Raw genomic sequence first — 20,614 nt, forward strand, 5'->3', positions numbered from 1 at the left:
GCATCCGGTGATGATACCTATATACAATAACAGATATTCCAATAGAATACTATAGTATATAAAACAAAGTAGTAGTGGAGCATGAATCTGGAGGCTCTAAATTGTTAAAGAATATTACTTGCTAGCTTGAAAGCACAAAACATTCGGAATTCCACTTGCTCCATTTCATTTATATACTTGGTTGACTCCTAAACACAACCACAATTGGTGTTGTAATTTTCTTGTCATGTTACTTGCAACTTTTTATATAGTATATAGTTGGTAGTTGATTGATATAAGGTATAAAGTCGGTGAGTCGCCCCACTTTTGCTTGGGCACGCTTTGTCTCCATTTTCATTTCCATCTTATTTTCATCGACTTAATTATTTAGGTCAAACCTAACTCTCATGAACAATATTCAATCTTGTGTGCTCACTTGCATCTTATTGTCGATATTATTTTTTGCTTACATTATGATAGTTGGGGATGGAGAGAATAGAGGATTCATCAAGTATGATCCAAAGAGGCGCTGGACTACATGACAACAAATTACAAAACACATCAACTTCAATCCAATTTGGTTGACCATGCGTGGGCTCGATTCTGTGGTGGTTAGTGAGAAAAATTTACGGTTTATGTGTATTTTTGTTTAGAATTAAAATTAACATCTTGTGTGTATTTTTATGTGTTTTTTTCGCATTTAAAATAAATATTAGTATGTTGTAGCAATTTTAATTTTATATTATCAGTTGTTTCAAATTGTTTACTTTTATTTTTAGCATAATTAAATAAATAATTATACAATATTAATTTTAAAAATAATTTTTAATATGATTAATCAAATTTTATTGAGATGTAAATATAGATACTAAAAATAAGATAAATAAATTATACTTATAAAGATATGTTGGAAAAGTAGAAATATATTTTAAAGAGTACCAAAATTGGTCCTGAACATATGACCATTTTACGTTTTTGGTCCTAAACATTATCTTTTAGATTTTGTGGTCCTGACATATGAAAATTTGATCATTTTGGTCCTCCGTCAATATTTCCGTTAAAAACTAACGGTCAACGGGTTTAATCCCGATTTTGACCAAATTAAACTTTTAATTCTGGTTTTTTAATCCTTAATTAATTCTGTAATTATTTCTACACTCCAATTTCATCTTCTTCCTTCCTCTCATCTTTCATCTTCTTCCTTCCTCTTCCTCTCAAATCCTAGTTATGGAGGATTCGAGCGCAGAATTCCCTTCTTCAGCAGTTGGCTCTGGCGCGCTAGCTTCCGCACAGCCCCGCCGGCACCTTGTACACCGCCAACAGCCAGATTCAGCATCCCGCACGGGCAGCAGCAGCACACCGCCGTCGTCCCCCAGCCATCTCCGCCACCCTCACCCGCCTCATCCAGCCGCTCGACGAGAACTCGCTGTTCAGCAGCGGCTGCCGCCGCGCCCCCATCGAATACGACTGCTGTAGCTGGAATTGTCCCGTCATTTTCTGACCTCCTTTTTTGGAATCAGTTAGTGTTCGAATTGTTCAATCGAATTCCCCTCCTTCGCAATCACACCTCCAGATAAATGCCAATTGAAATGAAATTTGACCTAATTGCAATTGTAAGAGATTAAATTAGGGGAAAAATTGACCTGAATTGGAAAAGAGAGAAAGATGTGCCATTGCCGGAGAGAAGTTATAGGCCGTGTTCAAAGATGTTCAAAGATGAGAGGAAGGCAGTTGACAGTGCCAGCCAGTTTCCCAATCCTCTGCCATAAAAAAATGTTCTTAGAGTGTCCACTATAGGGGAGCCGCGGCCGGGCCACGGGAGAGCCGCGAGCCGCGGCTCCCTATAGTGCGGGGGTGGGCGGCCGCGGGGGAGGGTGGGCGCGAGCCGGGGCGCCTCCTATAGTGATGGCCACGATGGCCACGAGCCGCGGCTCCCCCCTTTTTCAGATTTTTTTTTTTTTTTTTTTAATTTTCAAATTTTTTTCTATTTATACCTAAAATTCATATCTTATTTTTACTCTACTCTCACACACAATTTACCCTATTCCCTTCAATTTGAATTTTTGTGAAATGCAAGGCGGAGACGATCCCGGTTATGGAGATTCGGGACAGGGGGGCTTTCCACCCCCCCAACGCTGGGGATCGAGTCCCACCCCTCCTCCATCCCAGATGTGGAGTCCGTCATCGCCGGCGCCGTGGCTACAAACACCCCAAAACCGGGGGCAGTCCTCGGCCTATCAGCAGAGATATGCGGGTCGTACCCAACCAGGGACGGGCGACTATCGACCCAACATGGACGCGATTAACTTCCCGTCCCAATTTCAATCCTCCCCATTTCAGAGCAGTCATTCTCCGCTTGATGAATCTGATAGATTCACATGGGAACAATTGATGGGATCGCCTGATACCCCGACGCCGACGCCCGGTAGTGTAGAGACGGGGAGAGGAGGCGGTGGAAGAAGCGGCGGTGGCGGCGGCGGCGGGAATGGCGGGCGAAGGGGCGGCGGCGGCAGCGGCGGGCGTGGCGGAGGATCCGCGCGAGGTGGCGGCGACGGCGACTGTCGCGGTGGTCGCGGACAAGGCGATGGCGGCAGCGGCGGTGGTCGACGAGGGTTTTTGTACACAGACGCCGAGTCCATTGCTATTGCTAAGGCATGGGACGCGGTGACGACAGATGCCATAGTTGGCACGGATCAGACCGACTTATGCTTCTGGCGGAAAGTCTTGGTGGTGTACAATGAATTCAAACCGTCGGGGAGCGTCGACCGTAAACCCGATCAGATTCGGAAGAAGTTCGGCAGGATCACTACAGCTCTTCGGAAGTTCATTGGTATATACGAGAACCAACTGCGCACTGCTGAGAGTGGCCGCAGCGAAGCCGACATAAAATCCCTGTCGATGCAGTTGTTCAATGTGCAAGTAGGCAAGAAGTTTACCTACTGGGCAGAATTCCTCGTTCGCGGGACTCCCCAAAATTCAGAGCCATCTGCGAGAACGCGTCTCGATTCCCGGGCCAAGCCGTACAAGACGGGGCAAGGGCGGCAACTGCAGCAGTAGTAGCGGCGGTTCAAGGACCTTCGACCTCAACGACGAGGTCATGGAGGAGCCCCCTCGTCACTATCCCGGCGTCCACGGCCCCTGGGTCAACAGTCCGCAATCCGAGCCGCTAGATCCGCCTCCGCCGCTGCCTCCCAACACTCTGCTGCGGGCCCGTCTGCACCCCCTCCCGGATCGGCCCGAGCGGCGTTGCAAAACACCCTAGCCGTGCAGATGATAAAGGAACTCAAGGACACTCTGGCCTTGTATGAGAAGTCGACCGACCCGACTACCAAGATGATGTACTACGACCTTATAGTGAGGCTGAGGTCGTTGTTGGGGTGGGAGGACACGGCGGCGGCGGCGACGGGACCTCAGAGCGGTGGCGGTGGTGGTGACGATGATGACGTTGGCGGTGACGATGCAACGGGTGAAGATGAAGTGGCGGATTCTGATGATGAGACCGAGTAGTCGGCGATGGCGGTGTTTTTTTATGTTTTTGTTTGCGTGTTCCAAAATAATTTTCGTTGTATAATTTTACCCCGTTCTATAATACAACGAAGATTTGGTTTTCGATTTAGTTTTCATTAAATTATGCATTTTATTTAATTATTGTAGTCTAACAATTTTAATTGTAGTAGAATTAAAATATAGACAAAATGGAAAAAATAAAATTTTTGGTGGCTTGGCCATGTCCACTATAGTGGGACTGTGGGAAACATGGGCATTGGTGGCCCGGCCACAATTTTGTAGCCTGGCCACACTTTGTGGCTTGGCCCGGCCAACTATAGTGGACACTCTTAATCCATCCGCCACAACAACAAAATCGAAGACAATACACCAGCAAGATATCAATGTCAGTAAATAGAAATAATAAAATAACTAATTTATGTTAACAAAATTCAAGAAACGTAGTAATTCACACAGATGCGAAACCTTAAAACACTAATATATGTCCAGGAAGGAAGAAGGGTTTGAGAGGAAGAGGAAGGAAGGGGATGAAAGATAGAGGAAGGAAGAAGATGAAATTGAAGTGTAAAAATAATTAGGGAATTAATTAGGGATTAAAAAATCAGAATTAAAAGTTTAATTTGGTCAAAATAGGGATTAAACCTGTTGACCGTTAGTTTTTAATGGAAATGTTGACGGAGGACCAAAATGATTAAATTTTCATATGTTCAAGACCACTAAATCCAAAAGATAATGTTTAGGACCAAAAACATAAAATGACTATATATTCAGAATCAATTTTAGCCTTTATTCTATTTTAAATATGAAACATATCGAGGGTGAACAAGGTAGGATTATAGTTTTAGTAAAAAGTCAAAAAAAATAGTTCATCATAGTATGGCTGCACCTGATTTGTGGGCTTCCTATTTCATGTTCTTATTCTTTTATTGAGTTCAAGTTAATTTCGAACCGGCTATGTTTGGACTATTAATTTTGGTTATTTTTATATATAGGGGGTCCGCCTACCTCTACCTATAGGATGTTCTGATTAAAAAAAAAAGGTAGCAGTATAGTGGAATACCTAATGGAAATAAGAAATTTTGAACTTGGATGAAATTGCGAACCGGTCTACAAAATAATCAAAATTTTGTGTGTTGAAAGTTTGTTGTTTAGCCTGATTGGGTTTCATTTTTTGGCACGAATTTTGCAGCGACCATCACGCCCTCCTACTCATATGCTCCATGCCTCTTCAATTGTTGGCACGAGCATGTGCTCGACCAGTGCCAACGAGCATGTGCTCGACCAATGCCATTTATCCTATGTTGAATACCTATCACAAGGGCAATACGTCAAGCGCGTAGAGTTCGGTAATTGGGATGAATACAATCTGAATCCCTTAATGATGATTCATTGAAAGGCAGGTATGGTGCCAGTAGCCAAGGTAATTCTAGTTTCAATAGATTCTTGGATTTATAAAAGACGAATAACTATAAAATTATTGGCCAATAATGGTTTGCACTTCCTAGTTAGTATGTTCGACCTAGGTGCCTTCACCAACTAGTTTTCTTGTTTTGTAGTGTAAATTCCCGACTTTCAAACATAATAGTACGATACAGAACTTAACAAATGTGAAAGTTTGTCAAAATACATCTTTGTTTTTCGTTTTCTTTTTATTTTTCTTGTTTACAATGAGTAAATGAAAACTTCACTCAGTTTAGGATATATAGTCACAATTGATTTCAACCATAGGGTTGAGAATTGAATAAAGGTATAGCGCTATCTAATGTATGATGGTTCCACAACGAAGCCCTAGGAAATCAGTTGCTCTCTATTTATAGATGAAACAACCTAAGGTGACTGGATATTGCACATTTCCTTGAGCTTCCTTGTGGAACAAAATACAACTCTGCGTAATTATACAACTGTCCATTCACTTTCAGCTGAACCCGGTGGTGGTTTCTCGGATGGAGACAAGATGGGTTTCGGAGGCTTCTTCGAGAATATTGAGAATGCTTGTCGATCAGAATTCTCTTCTGCCGTCTTTGGCGAGTCTTTGGGGACGCCCTTAGACTTGCCTCCGAAGATTAGGCTAAGCTTCGGGAAGCGGTTCTTCAATTCGCCTGTTGTCGTGGTTTCTTCTTGTTGAGGTGACATGTTTATCGCTTCATCTTGATTGTGGACCATTGTCTCTACTGTTTCATATACCTGACATATATACATGCATGACATCATATTGTAAGTAATAATTACAATGCCAACACAAGCCTCAGCTGCATAAAACTCACCCGGCATATGTCGTCAAGCTTCTCGACCCAGGTGCTGCTCTGACAGGTGACAACGATGTAGTTCTTGCAGTTGTCGAAAATATTTGACAAATTTGGATTTGTTGAGAGCATGGCCTCAGCAATCATTAACCCTGCACCCAACTGGAAATTCCGGAAATAGATTTTGAGGGTCGGAAAGAACAAATTCTGTGCTCCCTAGACGAACAATTTAGCAGGCACACAACTCTATGTATCTCTTGTATACGTATTCAGCAGGCATACATTTCTACCATAAGACAATATATCTGTCAAAGAGCACGCAGAGAAATCGAGGGAGTACTTACAACAACCAAGAAGAGCTGCTTCAAAAGATCAGAAGGTGGGATTACCTCCAGAAAGTCCAGAATACCTTCCCTGCATTGAAATTGCAGTTTAATCTCATTTGCCAGTAGTGACAAGTTAAGATTACAATATCATGAATTTTATCTTGCTTACACAGCCAGGTCCTCATCGTAAAGAGGAGCTTGTCTGACGGCTGGCACGGGTTTTGATGTTTCCCACAGTTCACGCCATAAATTGCCTAACAACCAGTTGGAAAATAGTCTGTAGGTTAGGATAGAAGTAACAAACCCTCTTTGTTGCCAAATGGGAAGATAAATAAGCTCAATGCAACATTTGTTGGCATGAAAAGGTTTTTCAATCATGGCAGTGCCTCAGTGAACTGAATTAAGATACTTCTCTCTTGTTTAATCCTTTAACATTAAACACTTTCCCATCTTTTTACATGTTCATAAAAATACTCAGATAATGGCAGTAAAAACTTGATAGCTGAGCTTAGGATCTAAACCTAATATACACTATGCTAAAATAAAGAGCTTGAATTTTTTCATTTCAAATGGCTTGAGATCAAGTAAAACAACACAACAGAAAAGAAGCTTGACTCATTCAGTAAGCATATTCAAGTTCTGGGAGCTATTCTATGTCAAAAAGAAAGATTCAGTCCTTCATTTGTTTATAGATTTAGATGGTGTGCAGATAAGCTTGTGTTTTAGTGCTTAATGCATAAGAGTTCAATGGAAATGGTCGGCAGTCATACAAAATAGTAATATTTCTCCCAATATAAGAAATAAGGAGCTAAGAAGCTTTTATCTAAAAGTAATAAGCGATTTAGTTACAATATTACCACATATCTAACAAGTTCAATTACTTAACATCCAAATTTTAAAATAAGATATAACATCTTATAAGTTATAGAAAATCTTATAAGCATAGAAGCTTTAAGCTCCTCAAAATAAGCATATACTCAACACCCTCTTGGCATTCATTAGTTCTAGCAGACTAAGTGTTTTCATCCTTATCAGGAAGAGAAGAACCCAGTTGTCACCATTCTATTTAAACATTTTTGTCTCCATAGCCTATTTCATACCACCCAATTTTGTCATTTCTAGTGCAACATAGACACGTTAGTTTTTCATACTCAAAATCTCAGGAATTCAGTGTTGCGTCTGATACTAATCCAGACATCAAGTAAAGGGAAGATAAACTCTAGCACTTTTGACGCATGAAAAGTGGTCAAGTAACAGCTCTTCTAGGTGTCATTAGAAGAAATGAATAAAAAATATATCCTTTTTTTTAACTTCAGCAAGCTCAAAAACCACTTTTCTTTAAAAGCTGCATTCAGTATTGAGCATGCGTCGATAATTCTCTGAGTGGGAAAAGAGAAACTCAAAGTACAACTGAAATCAATGTTGCTACAAGCAAATTTTTCGCTATGCCCATTTTCCAGCAAATAAAGTACTATTACCTTCTTTTTGCATTCGCATACTTAGTTGACCTCTGATGGAATCACCACCCTCAGAGGTATCATCCAAATCACTGTTAGTTTCATCTTCCATCCAATCAGGAGGAGAGTGCCATCTTACAAAATCTTCTAATGTACAACCTGGATTTGCTGCCTGACAAAACAGCATGGCAAACTAGGTATCAATAGTAGTGTCCTCGGAGATTATCCTACCACAAACTAGAAAGCCCTTCATGAATAAGAAATGAGAGGGTAGCACTATTGTGCATGCTTGTATTGGAGCTTCACCTTGAAGGCCTGCATGTCTGAAAGCAGTTGGGAGCATCCTGCGCCAACACTGAACAATAAAGCAGGTAGTTTATGTCAGAAAATTACTTTTTGTAACACTTGGCATATGTGTGGGCCCCAGAAATACATTGGTACAACAGGATCCTCTAGCAACTAGTTTGCGTAAAAACCATATTGATTAGCCAAAATTATAATAGAGGTTTCCAACTCTTAAACTGGACTGTCATGGAATTTTCAACTGACAACTTCAATATAATATCAACCGGAACTAAATTAAGGCCATGATAATGCAACTAATATATTTGAATACTAAGTACTATATAATTTCATATGCGTTGCTTCAAGTTGGAGAGGAATACTGACTATATATAACGCACATACATGCACAAACACTAGAATGGACACAAGTAGGCGACTGAAACAGAAAAAATCACCATGGTACGAGAGATAGCTTATTGAAAGATTTAATCAAGTGAAGTTGGAGGTAAAAAACAAAACAACACAATAGACAATAGTATCCCTCCAAAAACATAATTAAAAAGGTATGTGCAAATTTACCAACCTTCCTGTCCTTAACACAAACTCCTCTGTCTCCTTGATTAAGTCTTCAGTCAACAGAGGTGGTTCCTAGAAATATGATCATAAGCTAAGCATCTGTTGACATAATGTCCTACAATTAAGATAAATTTTAAACCAACCTGCATCACAGGTGAATAAATAGGTTCACCAGTTTCAAGCATGGTCAAGTTCTCAAACCTTTTATCAGCTCCTAATCTAAGCACAAGTTCTCCAGACTTCGTTTTGGCATAATAACAAGGATCAAGTGGAGGTCTGCTCTCAAAATCTGAAGAACCTGTAGCATCTGCTTGAGCTGTAATAGACTCCAGAGATTCAAGTGCAGCAGCATGCCGTCTTTTTCTGGAAATGCAACAGTTGATGACCTGCAAGTGCTGATATAAGAGACATGAATTCAGGTCAGGTAAATCTCCTGGGGGAATTCCTGGGATATATTGCCCTTCGTACCAAATTCTTCTAATCTGCAAGGTGAAGGATTGAGTAAATAAATAATAGGCTGATATAATAAAGAAGCTAGAATGATAGTACTATAAATCAGAAAATTTGAGGACTGATAAAAATTTCGAGTCAAACAAATCATTAGGCCCCAAGTGCAAGATGTCATCTTGCAATGTTCTCGGTGATCTCATGCTTAATCAGTCGGACATATAGAGCCTACAGGAAATGAAGTCACTGACAATGACACTCAGTAATTTATTTTGCACATACACTACAGAATATGCTCAGAACTTCTGTATAAGTTCTAGTTCTAAACCTATATTATGCATAAGATAAGAATTATCTTATGGTATGATCTATTAAAAACTCTTCCACAATAGGTATGCTAATAGGAGGTCAACCTCAAGACATCCTCAAAGCTCTCCGATAGTAAATGAATGAATTTCCTTTTCCTTATAGTCTATTCAAGAAAACCTAGCCCGGGGGGTGATAATCCTCATATTTTATTTTGTACTCCTACAATATAAACTACTATAATGCATGTTTATTTTTCACCTAGTCACTTGAAAGAACCGTAGACTATGTATGTTTCAAATAGAAAGACTTCGCCAAAACAGACATCTAAACTAATCCAATTGAAATAATGAAGTGACTTATCAGTACCTTATAATTGTAGAGAAGGCCTAAGAGTCTATAAAATGGTATTATAAGCAAAGTAATAGATAAATTTTGCACATAGAGCTGCTGCAGTTACCCATGGACTTAAATATAATTCCATCTCTCTACTTACTTCAGAAACAACCCTTGACCAATATGATGCCATTTTTCGCAGGGTTTTTAAGCAGCTAATTGCTTCAGAGAGCTTGACTACAAAACTATCCAAAGGTGCACCATGGATATCCTTGACCAGAGAAGTGGAATTTATCTGTGTCTCCAGACAAGGGACAGTCCTGCCTGTAAATTCTCCTTCTGCAAGTACCTTGCCAACATCACACCAGAAGTGAAAATCAACACAGAATAATGAAATACTTGAAAATGATCAATCATGCACTGGGGAGGGGGTGGAGGGAGTACACATTTTCACAAGGCTACCAAATTATCTACCTGCATTTAACAATGCATTCATTAGTCCATGAACCTTGTCATCAGAACCAAACTCTTGTATCATCTTATCGTCCTTTTCGCGCAGAACTAGTGATTTCATAACTGAAATGCCCATGCTAGCTTTCTCCCTGATGGGTGAAGAGCTTTTAGAAGAGGCGAGGAGATCTTTCATGGTGCTATATCCTGATCCAGCCCTGAAAAGGCCAATAGTCAAAAAGATCATAGCAGTATCAGCATTTAGAGACTTGGACACCATAACAGATTAAAATGCACCAATGCACATCAATCAAATTGATGAAACTAGTAATAAACATATTGCAGGCAGCCACGTTTTAAACTGAATATCAATAATTGGAAAGACATGAGAAAACTAGTCTCTTCAGTTTTTTTAAATAGAAGGCAGATTACATTAATAGACTTCTGAGCTGCTCAAATTGAGGAAAATATAGTAGTATAATGTAGTAAAACAGACCTTTCAATAGCTAATATAAATGCTTACTCTACTGCTACAGCTAACTGTTTCAAGATAGCTGATGATGGAATGATATCTGCCTTTGCAGCCTTTGGACTCTCGAGCTCCTCTTCTAAATCCTGTAATTACCAAGCACTTTCACTAATTTGAAGAGCGGAAACTCAACAGTTCAGTCAAAGCATACATGGAAGCCCTATAGCTTTTTGTGATTTTTTCTTTACCCCAAAAAAGTTATTATAATATACTACTCCATATGCAAATACGAAAGAATAAAAAGACTCCATTATTTCAAACACAAGTAGCAGCAATCTTGCAATATTAGATCTAGGCAAATATTTGACAATTGACTTACATTTGGCTGAGAGAATCCTCTCTCGTGCACCATGTATAAATTATCATCAAAAATTGTGTAAGCCATTGTTGAATTATCAGGCTTCGCGGAGTCCTCAGAACCCTTTTTACCTAATCTTAAATTCCTAAGTTTCTCATGCCAATCCTGCTTGGTTTTAATTGGCTGTGGTCGCACTCTCTTATTGTTTGCTCCTTCAGAATCCTGCACCAGAGACATTAAATGATTTCCTTCCAAATATCTACTGACTCAGCAAGTGATTGATAGAGCAACCATGGAATCAGGAAATCAAGCAGCCTCATGATCTCAATTCACAAAAATCTATCATGTATCCAACTATATCACAAATACAGAATTTTCATGAAATCCTGAATGCCTATCCAAATAACAAGGCCATGATGAAAGTAACTCAAACGTTTTCTCAAAAACAAAATGGAACAAAGTCACAAACTCACCCCAAAAAAGAAAATACAGCCGGATAAGTGAAATGATAATAAAAGATGAGCAACAAATGAGCCAAATTGAAATCTCAACAATGCATAAAACTCTAAAATCATCGCCAAACAAGCTTGAGTAAACATCGAAGTCAGATTCCAAATCCAGTTTCATCACCTCGTTTCACGATCCATCAAAGGCGAGTCTTAGTCACTAACTACAAAAAGACTCAAGCTTTTTCATAAATATCTCCAGCCTCGATCAAACGATCAGAAATTCGCGCGCGAATCCAGCATAGAAGCGCAAAGAAAGTTTACCTCGGGGTCATCCGCATCCCTCAGGCATTCCGGCGTTGACGCGCCACGCGATTGTTTATCCAAATCTTAAGATTGTGTACGAAATCCAAACGAAAACACAATAAACGGATAGTTTTAATGAATTCCTAAAAATAGTAAAGCAAACTAGGGAATGAGAGTGTGCATAAATTTAGCACATACCGAGATGCGCGTTGGAATCAGATTTTTTAATATCCGTCAAGACCTTCTCCGCTTTAGCTGCGGCGGAATTGATGGCTGTTCGAGCTCTGGATACAAAGGAGGCATCCATTTTTTCAGCGGAAGGGGAATTGAATGAATGATATAGTGGCGTATCACGAAATCGACGCCATAGCCGCGGATGGCGGAATCGAAGAAGAATTCGGAATGATTGAACCTTGATTGATGCAACTACACCGCGGTTCCACGCTAGTAAATTTGAGGACTTTTTTTTACTATTATTATCGTTATTATCAGTACGTTCAACTACGAAAATATGGATTTCTTTTGGGTATTAAATCTATACTCAAAGATAATTTTAGACGTTATGAAATTTACTCCTAATATTTTTTCCAATGACAAAAGTTGTCTATTTTATATTTTTCTCTGTCCATCAAAAATATATTCCTACTACTACTATCTAATTACTTGCAATAATTTACTTTATTTTCAATATTTATTCAAATATTAACACAAATAGAATTACTATCAGGACATACCACTGAACCTTTATTCCACTCACTTCACTATGATATAATGAGAGACTCTTCTTTCTTTCAAAGATATTTAATTAAAAATTATTAATTTCGTAGCACTATACATTATGGATTTTTTTTGTGGACGTTAAATTTTAACTGCATCATTTTTTTACTGCATTTTTTTACTTTTTCTAGAATGAAAGTGGCACATCTCGTTATTTGTCGATTATCTTAGACATTTGTACATTGTACTATTAAGTACTCTCTCCGTCTACGAATAAGAGGTCCATTTTCTCATTTTGGTATGTTCGCAAATAGGAGTCTCGATTTATAATTACTATAAATAATAAACATACGTCACGTTCCACTAACTCATTACACTATTATTTAAAACTAATTTGTGCCGAAAAGAAATATGACTCCTATTTGCAGACGAGGGAGTACTAAATATAGTTGAATATTCAAGCACTCTTTAAAGGTAATAAATAAATTCAGTAACTTTTACAATATTCATAGGCAGATAGTATCACGTAGTTATTCTATCACAAAAATTTACAATCAATGTACTATTATATTAATTGAAAGTGTGCAACATCAGATTCTGGACTCAAAATTTCATCGAAAGTGAAATTTTCATTTATCACAATTCAGTTACTAATAATTAATGAGTAGGGAAACTTTAAATGCTTATACAAATAGTATATATCGACCGACTCTTAATTAATATAAGCCATCGTGAGTAGAGATGCCTACGGTTCATGAATCGGCAGTTCCGGTTCGGAACCGCCGGTTCCGATTTTAGGAAATGTGGAACCGGAACCAAACCGTGAGGCTATTTCACGGTTTCGGTTTCAGTTCAAAAACCGGCGGTTCCGATTCTGGTTCTGAATCGTCGGTTTTCAGACGGTTTTTCACGGTTTTGAACTGCCGGAAACCGGCGGTTTTAGGTGGTTTTGGCTCAGTTTCGTGGTTCCGCTTTGGAACCACCCGGGACCGGTGGTTTCGGCACAATTTCAGTTCCGGAATTTTGGAACCTGAACCGAACCACGATTCCAAAAGTGGCGGTTTCGGTTCGATTTAAATCTCACGGTTCCGGTTCGGAACCGGAACCGCCGATTATGATTTCGCGGTTAACCGTCTGAATCGAAAACCTTGGGCATTTCTAATCGTGATAATTATTAAAGCTAGAATTTACAAATTGTCACTCAAAATTTGACTTTGTGCAAAGTTGGCAACTAGCCTTAAACTATCCTAATGAGTCTTAGCATCAAACTTTGGCAGCCTCAATGTTTATGTGATTCATCATTAAATATTATAGATTACTGCAACCTCAAAAGGAATTCTTTATTTCTTTTTTTTTTTTTTAATCAAAGTTGTAAGAAAACACGCCAACAAACTTCTAAAAACAAGGTAATTTATAAACAATATTCCGTAAATCACACAAAAGCGGGGATAGCTCAGTTGGGAGAGCGTCAGACTGAAGATCTGAAGGTCACGTGTTCGATCCACGTTCACCGCATATTTTGTCCATTTTTGTTATTTATTTTTTTATTTTTGCATTGCGTTCACCGCATATTTTTGTCCATTTTTGTTATTTATTTTTGCATTGAGCTTTTGGTTGGTTGATTTTCCGGTTGTTAGTTGATTTTCTTGAAATTTTAGATTCGGCACTTTCTTTCTTTGCCTTATCAATCTTTCCTTCTTTTGGTTATAATTATTGAGTTCGAGAAAAGAAGCACTGTAAATAGTTTTCTTAAGTTAATAGCAGTATTACGATATCAAGATGAATCCAAATGATATATTATAGCCGAGAACAAAAGGAGGGTATGGTTTTTAAGAAGAAGAAAAGGTGCATTTTCATGAAGTTTTAAGCACAATTTGGAAACACTATGACAGCGTAGACATGTTTTTACTCTTATCTTTGGCTCAAATACTCTACCACAGTCTTTCTGAATCTTTCTTCTGTGCTCCCCATGTAGTCTAGAAACTGCAAGCGACTACACAGCACCAAAACCTCATAGTGTTTCAAACGTAGCAGCACCTCTGGGGCTCTGTCATAGTCCTGAACAGACAATCACTCCTCAAAATTCAGCACACGACAAATGATTCATACATCAAGGTTGTGTGATTTGATCCCAGACAGAGTCTGCTCACCTTTTCAGTCACAACAACAATTGGTTTAGCACCAAACTTCAATTCAAGTGCTTCTAGTCTTGTACATACAATTTGAAGATCCTACAATTATAGAAATTGTCAAAGCCACATCAACATGCCCCAAATCGAGACATTACAAAGTTCAATAGAGACATAAGGGCAAAGATAAATGAAGTAGTAAGAACATGAATGCTACATTGATGTGTCAATTACATCTGATGTAAGGAAGGTACCCGTCTTTCTTACATTCAATGCAAATTTTTATGATTCGAAAAACAGAGCTTAGAGCATCCCCATTGGTGCTCTTAGCTAAGAGCACGGAAGTGGGCCCGGACCCACTTTTACTCCTTGTCCTTAGCTAAGAGCACAACACCCACATCCGTGCTCTTAGCTAAGGACAAGCTCAAGGATCCCACCATTCTATTATTCAATTTAAATAAAAACATTTCCACAATATTAAAATGCATTAAAAATTAAAAATTACATAATTAAAATCCTAAAAGGGAATGAATCGGAGTCGAACCAATCGTGGTTCCAACCGCGATTGCCGGAGGGGTGATCGTCGGAGCCGGACATTATGTAGTGTGGTGGGAATTTAAATGAGAGAATATGAGAAAAAAGATGAGAGAATGTAGATGAGAGAATGTAGATGATAGAATAGATGAGAATGTGATTTTTTTTGTGTTGGAGTGGGGGTATTTAAAGATGAAAATGTGAATTTTGGGGAAAAAAAATTGAAAAATAAATTAAAAGTGGGTAGAAAACGGATATAATTTTTTGGGAAGTGGGAAAATATTTTTTTTTATTTAAAAACATTTTTTTAAAATAAATTTTGAATTTAAAAAAAATCGAATTTGCCAACGGCTATGCCGTTGGCCAATAAGAAGACGCCACGTAGGGCTGCTCAGCGGCACGGACGGACGGACAGCTCTAAGAGCACCGCTGCGGATGCTCTTAATCATACTCCATAAGCTATGATTATGGTGGATTTTGGGTGAGTAGTAGTCACAAGGGCATGTCAAAAAGCATCAATCTTAGGTAATTAGAATGACAGAGACAAACTTAAAGTTAACTTTTGTACCTGTAACTCGAATAAATGATGGTCACTGAAGTCTAGGTGATCCACAAATGTTGGTCCCATCTGCAAATTGTTCAGGACTCCTCAATTGCATTAACAATATGATGGTAACATTTAACACAAATGAGGCCAATTTTACAATATTAATAGTCTGCTGTAAGACAAGAAAACAGATCTTTAAACCCTACAGAGAATAAAATGAATACCCTTTCAATCCTCTGAATGAAGGAATCTGCATAACCAATGCCTGATAGACATAATATAGTCGCATTCTCAACAGCCATAGTTGACAGTTTAATGGATGAATCTCGACAACGGAAGAAGTAAATTGGAGTCATTTTAGTGAAGAAAATTGGAGCAGATTTGTTGCCTTTCCGTATTGTGGATTTTAAGGCGTCAATATCCTTTTCCTTTACCTGCAGGACATAGGTAACTCAAGACTCAGTGACATTATGTTATTCCTTTATCTGTAATGGGAATCATATGATCATAATCTATTAATACCAAATCAGCATGATGGATGACTAGAATATCCGCTCGGCATAGTGCAGTCAAAGGCTCCCTCAGTGGCCCAAGTGGAAGCAGGCAATGATTCCCCCACGGCATCAATGCATTCACCATCACAATCTCCAGATCACGCTGTACACTCAGATGCTGCCTTCCAAATGTTTACGGTTCACAAACACAAAAATCCAGACATGTTTTGATTAGTTCCAAGAAATGAGATTTGATTCTAGCAAACACTAATTTGGAGCATATTGAACATATGGCAATAAAGGTTCACTAGATTTCCTATACGAATCTCAATAAAAACACAAAATGAAGAAACGTCTACTTTTCCTAAAAATGTTCAATGGCCGAACTCATACAAAAGCATAAAAGGAATTTGACATACGAGTGAAATGATGCATGATTTCAGAAAAATAAAAGGCATTCAACATAAAAGAATGTTCATTGAAATATAAGAGTTGCATCAGATTGAGCTAAAAGCCCCAAGAATAACTAAGCATTACTACCTGCATCCCATCATCTAGAATAGCAACCCCGATTTTATTATTGCTAGATTGAACTTCAATCTTGTTTCCACAAAAGAGTTGCTCAAAACCAGCACGAGAAGATGTGAAACCATATTGGTCCAGAAATCTGACAGCAGTGGCAACTCGATTTGCACCGACACCAATTTTGGCACATGTCCCCTGCAGCTGCCTCTTAAGCATTTTAGCTTCATCTGCACCGCAATAGCCCTGGTTTGAGCACAAAAATTATGCATTTTCGATACAATTCAAAATCCTCTGACAAAATGAAATCAGATAGTTTGCGACATCGGAACACAAGATACCCTAGTTAGAATGAGGGGTGAAATTCCAGCATCAGCAAATGAGCGCGCGAGGAGCTCCACCATTGGAGTTTTCCCATTGCCTCCCCACGTCAGATTCCCGACGCTAATCACCGGCACCGGTAACCTTGCACATCATTGCGACATAAAATCAAACACATGATCGGCAAAAGCGAAAACTTAATTTGAGAGAAAGAAAATAACAGTAGCATCAAATAATCAGCAAGTTTTTCCGAAAAGAAGAGGGTTTTGATTAGGTGATTGAATGGATGAGGATGAGGATGAGGATGAGGGGGGACAGAGAAAGCACCGGTGTGAGTGGAGAATGTTGAAGCGGTAGAGGTGGCGGCGGAGGCGGATGGCGATGGAGTAGAGGGAAGAAGCAACGGAGAGAAGTGGGATAAGAGAGAGGTGAAAGGGGGAGAGGAATTTGGATTGTGGGGTGTAAGCTATCACCTTCACAGCGCTTCTCAATTTTTCCATTGCAGAACACTACTCGTTTCTGTTTTTCAAATTTGAGCACGTTTCACTTTGCCTCGCGCTAATTTATAGAGATGTTTATTGGGATTGGGCCGGCCCAATAAATATATGGAGTACTACTACTACATATGATAACATATCTTTTTATTTTTTATTTTTATTTTTATTTCTCTCTTTTTTTTGTGATACTCTTACTTCATTTTACTTATTATCTCTTCTTCACTTATCCCTAAATACTCATATTTTAGTTTATGTTTCAAAATAAATACTTCAACTAAAGTGGGACTGATGAAATATAAGTTATAGTGGTTATTACTTCTACGTTAATTCTTACGATATAATCGAAAACATATTTTGAGTATTAAAGTGTGAGATTAATAGGTTTAGCACTGAAAACATGTTTTCAACCGAAAGCAAATGTGTTGTGTAATCTCATGAGAATTATCAGTATAACTGTGCAAACTAACATTTGGTCCATAATTTTAGAGTTTATCAAACAAATTGTCTAACTAGTTTGTATCGTAGGAAATAAGTGATTATGTCATTAAAGGATCATTAATTGAAAAACGGATTGTAGCACAGTTAGCAACATATGGCTGTGATGGCCTTGAGTTCACGAGTTCAAATTCTATTATACTCCATTAACATTTGCAGTGGGTAAAAAAAAGTACTCCCTCCGTCCCATAAAAGTTGAGACAAAATTTTTGGGCATGGAGATTAAGAATTTATTTAAATAAATAGGAGAGATGAAAAAAGTAGGAAATATAAGAGAGAGTAAAGTAAATGATGGAATAAAGTAAGAGTGATTAGATATTTTGTCTTTTGTTAAAAAAGGAAATGATTCAACTTTATTGGGACGGACTAAAGAGGAATACAACTCAACTTTTATAGGACGGAGGGAGTACTACATATTTTGGTCGGTGGTTGAAAAAGTTCACAATAAAAAACATCTTTCTTATTAGATTCCAAACGACAAATTAAAACTAAATGATTATTATTTCTCAATCTTTGTACTTCACTATATTGTATTGACTTAATCAGTACCAAACCCTAAAAATTAAGTATGATATCTTGAGTATTAATTAACATATAAGTTAGTTTCAATGAAATTACTCTATACTGTTGCCAATGTTATCATGTCAAGAGCCATATTGATAGCATGAACAATAAGTTATGTGAGAAATTTCTGTTATTATAATGTAAATCTGATTAGTTAAAATTTATTTCAATATATTAAATAAGAATTTCAGACTATCTGAAAATTTTAAATCTAAAACGATAAATTTAAATTGATTACATTCATTTTAACATATTAGAAAAAAAGATTTTATTGTGGTTACCTTACAATAATAATTGCTATAGACTATCCGTTTGTAAATACAAATACAAATACAAATACATGTTTATGATATATGCAAATTCATTCTTAATCCAAAAATGCATAAAGCATACAAAGGTCATTTTTAGGTCATCGTAAGCTTATTATTGCGTCGTTATAGTAAGGATGACATAAAATAATCTTAACATAACCTTAAACCCGAAATTTATAAAACTAACCTAAAACTGTTTTATAACGACCCTCCGTATTTTTGTTTAATTGTTGATTATTAGATTGTCAAATCTCATGGTCAGGATTTGACCTGGATTTTGTATTGAGATCATGTATTGATCATTTTCCTACAAATACAAATACAAATATATAGTTTTGATCAATATAAAACTAGATTTTAATATAGAAACGCAAAACAAAATCATAAATAGGACATATTTAGGTTATTGTTAGTTATTTTTAGATCATTTTAATAAATAATATTCTAAAATAATCTAAAAATAATATCAAATTTAAATTTTATAAAATAAATAAAATTGATTAATAATGATCTTTTACATTTTTAGTTAATTATTGATTACTAGATCGCCTCATCCTAAAACCAAGATTTAGATTCATTATTTGTTTGAAGAGTAGTGATTTAGAGACATAATGTCTCTATGCAATAATACCCCTATGTCACTTTGCCATGAGTGTAATTTATATTTTGACTTATATACCCCAATGTTATTTTAGAAAGATAGCTTAGATTATGAAAATTAAATTAGCTAGTATTTATTGATCTGTAGTTTTAATTAGAGTATTTTAAGTTTTAATTATAATTTTATGGAATGGTGTGACAATTTGATTTTTTTTGTTCTTTGCATACTTACTTAACGGTATAAACTTTGTCAATTAAATAATAATTTTTAAAACATACATATTTTTCACTAGAAAGAGCTCATATGATTTTTAAAATATAAAACTAAAAATTATTGCTCTTAAAAGTATAATTTACAGAGAACTATTTTATTTATAAAAGTTACTCAATTACTTTAATATTTTAAATACATTATATAGGACTAAAATTATAATTCTTCTCTAAGTAAAAGTTAATGTTTTTAACTAATAAAAGTTATTCTTCTTACTAATAAAATTTATTATTGTAATACTATAAAATATCATTATTTTGAATAAAAATTACTCTATACTAGTATTATTTTTGTGAATACAAATTATTGTTATGATCAATGAAAGGTATTGCTAAAAAATCAATAGTCGTTTTGCATTTATCATGTGATGACTCAAACCCTTAATTCGACCTATTGGATGGAAATATGTTATCAATTAAGTTGCACTTCATCATCGTATAAAAATTACTCCAAAATTTAATATTTTTGTTATTTGATTAATAGATACATTCATTTGCAATATTATACTAAAAAATAAGAATTAAATGAAATTATAATTTAAAAAAAGTAAATAGTTAAATAAAAATTATGAAATTTTTGAAAAATAATACATAAACATAGTCAGTATTAATATATCATGTATCAAATTTTTGTTTCATAATATTAAAAATTGACTTAAAAACTATAATATTTTAATAGCACAAAGATAAAATACTAACTATATGGTTTAAAATATTAAATAAACGAGTTAAAAATATGTGATTTTTTTTATCAAAGTTTGACTGTAACGCTCTAAAAAGACTTTATAGAAATTAAACATTTAAAAAGTAAAGATTTTGAATCAAAATTGTAAACTCAATTAACAAAACTAAAGTCCTTAATCAAATTTTAATTTATTTATAATACAGTAATTGAGCTTAAAACTCTAATACTCCTGTCACACCTCAACCCTTATGACTTATACATTTACTATAAATAAATTCAAAATTTAAAATAAATAATCCACGTGTCAACTACATAAAATCCACATATTATGTCAGGTACATATTTCAAAATATTCTAAACTGTAGTGAGACCCTCTCACCACTCTATATACTATACATTTATCTACATGCAAAAATGATGAGGAGGAGAAGGTTGTT

General features: G+C 36.7%; 2 protein-coding genes and 1 non-coding gene across 7 annotated transcripts; 1 reads left to right on the top strand and 2 right to left on the bottom strand.

Moving 5' to 3' along the window:
• Window positions 1-5,158: 5,158 nt before the first annotated feature.
• Window positions 5,159-11,937, bottom strand: LOC125196678 (rab3 GTPase-activating protein catalytic subunit-like). 2 transcript variants are annotated; one of them, XM_048095285.1, is made up of 14 exons: window positions 11,690-11,937; window positions 11,510-11,574; window positions 10,761-10,961; window positions 10,436-10,527; window positions 9,937-10,130; window positions 9,623-9,801; window positions 8,517-8,855; window positions 8,381-8,445; window positions 7,819-7,867; window positions 7,534-7,684; window positions 6,225-6,309; window positions 6,074-6,143; window positions 5,751-5,891; window positions 5,159-5,670 (listed from the first exon to the last, which is right to left on the bottom strand). In XM_048095285.1, exons 1-14 carry the CDS (start codon window positions 11,796-11,798, stop codon window positions 5,380-5,382), a joined length of 2,031 nt encoding a protein of 676 aa, XP_047951242.1. In that variant the 5' UTR covers window positions 11,799-11,937; the 3' UTR covers window positions 5,159-5,379. The 2 variants fall into 2 exon arrangements, with proteins under 2 accessions (XP_047951242.1, XP_047951244.1); XM_048095287.1 differs by lacking the exons at window positions 11,510-11,574; window positions 11,690-11,937 and adding an exon at window positions 11,370-11,386.
• Window positions 11,938-13,650: 1,713 nt separating this feature from the next.
• TRNAF-GAA lies at window positions 13,651-13,723 on the top strand. Its single transcript has one exon. It is a non-coding gene; the product is annotated as a tRNA-Phe (tRNA).
• Window positions 13,724-13,988: 265 nt separating this feature from the next.
• LOC125193028 (probable tetraacyldisaccharide 4'-kinase, mitochondrial) lies at window positions 13,989-17,277 on the bottom strand. 4 transcript variants are annotated; one of them, XM_048090729.1, is made up of 9 exons: window positions 17,083-17,275; window positions 16,776-16,899; window positions 16,453-16,680; window positions 15,941-16,090; window positions 15,807-15,852; window positions 15,643-15,683; window positions 15,440-15,499; window positions 14,359-14,439; window positions 13,989-14,266 (listed from the first exon to the last, which is right to left on the bottom strand). In XM_048090729.1, the coding sequence occupies exons 1-9, from the start codon at window positions 17,253-17,255 to the stop codon at window positions 14,120-14,122; spliced, it is 1,050 nt and encodes a 349-aa protein (XP_047946686.1). In that variant the 5' UTR covers window positions 17,256-17,275; the 3' UTR covers window positions 13,989-14,119. The 4 variants fall into 4 exon arrangements, with proteins under 4 accessions (XP_047946686.1, XP_047946687.1, XP_047946685.1 ...); XM_048090730.1 differs by having other exon boundaries at window positions 15,643-15,852; window positions 17,229-17,277; XM_048090728.1 differs by having other exon boundaries at window positions 15,643-15,852.
• Window positions 17,278-20,614: the final 3,337 nt, after the last annotated feature.

The sequence above is a fragment of the Salvia hispanica genome, chromosome 6, assembly GCF_023119035.1.
Source record: "Salvia hispanica cultivar TCC Black 2014 chromosome 6, UniMelb_Shisp_WGS_1.0, whole genome shotgun sequence".
NCBI classification, from domain to species: domain Eukaryota; kingdom Viridiplantae; phylum Streptophyta; class Magnoliopsida; order Lamiales; family Lamiaceae; genus Salvia; species Salvia hispanica.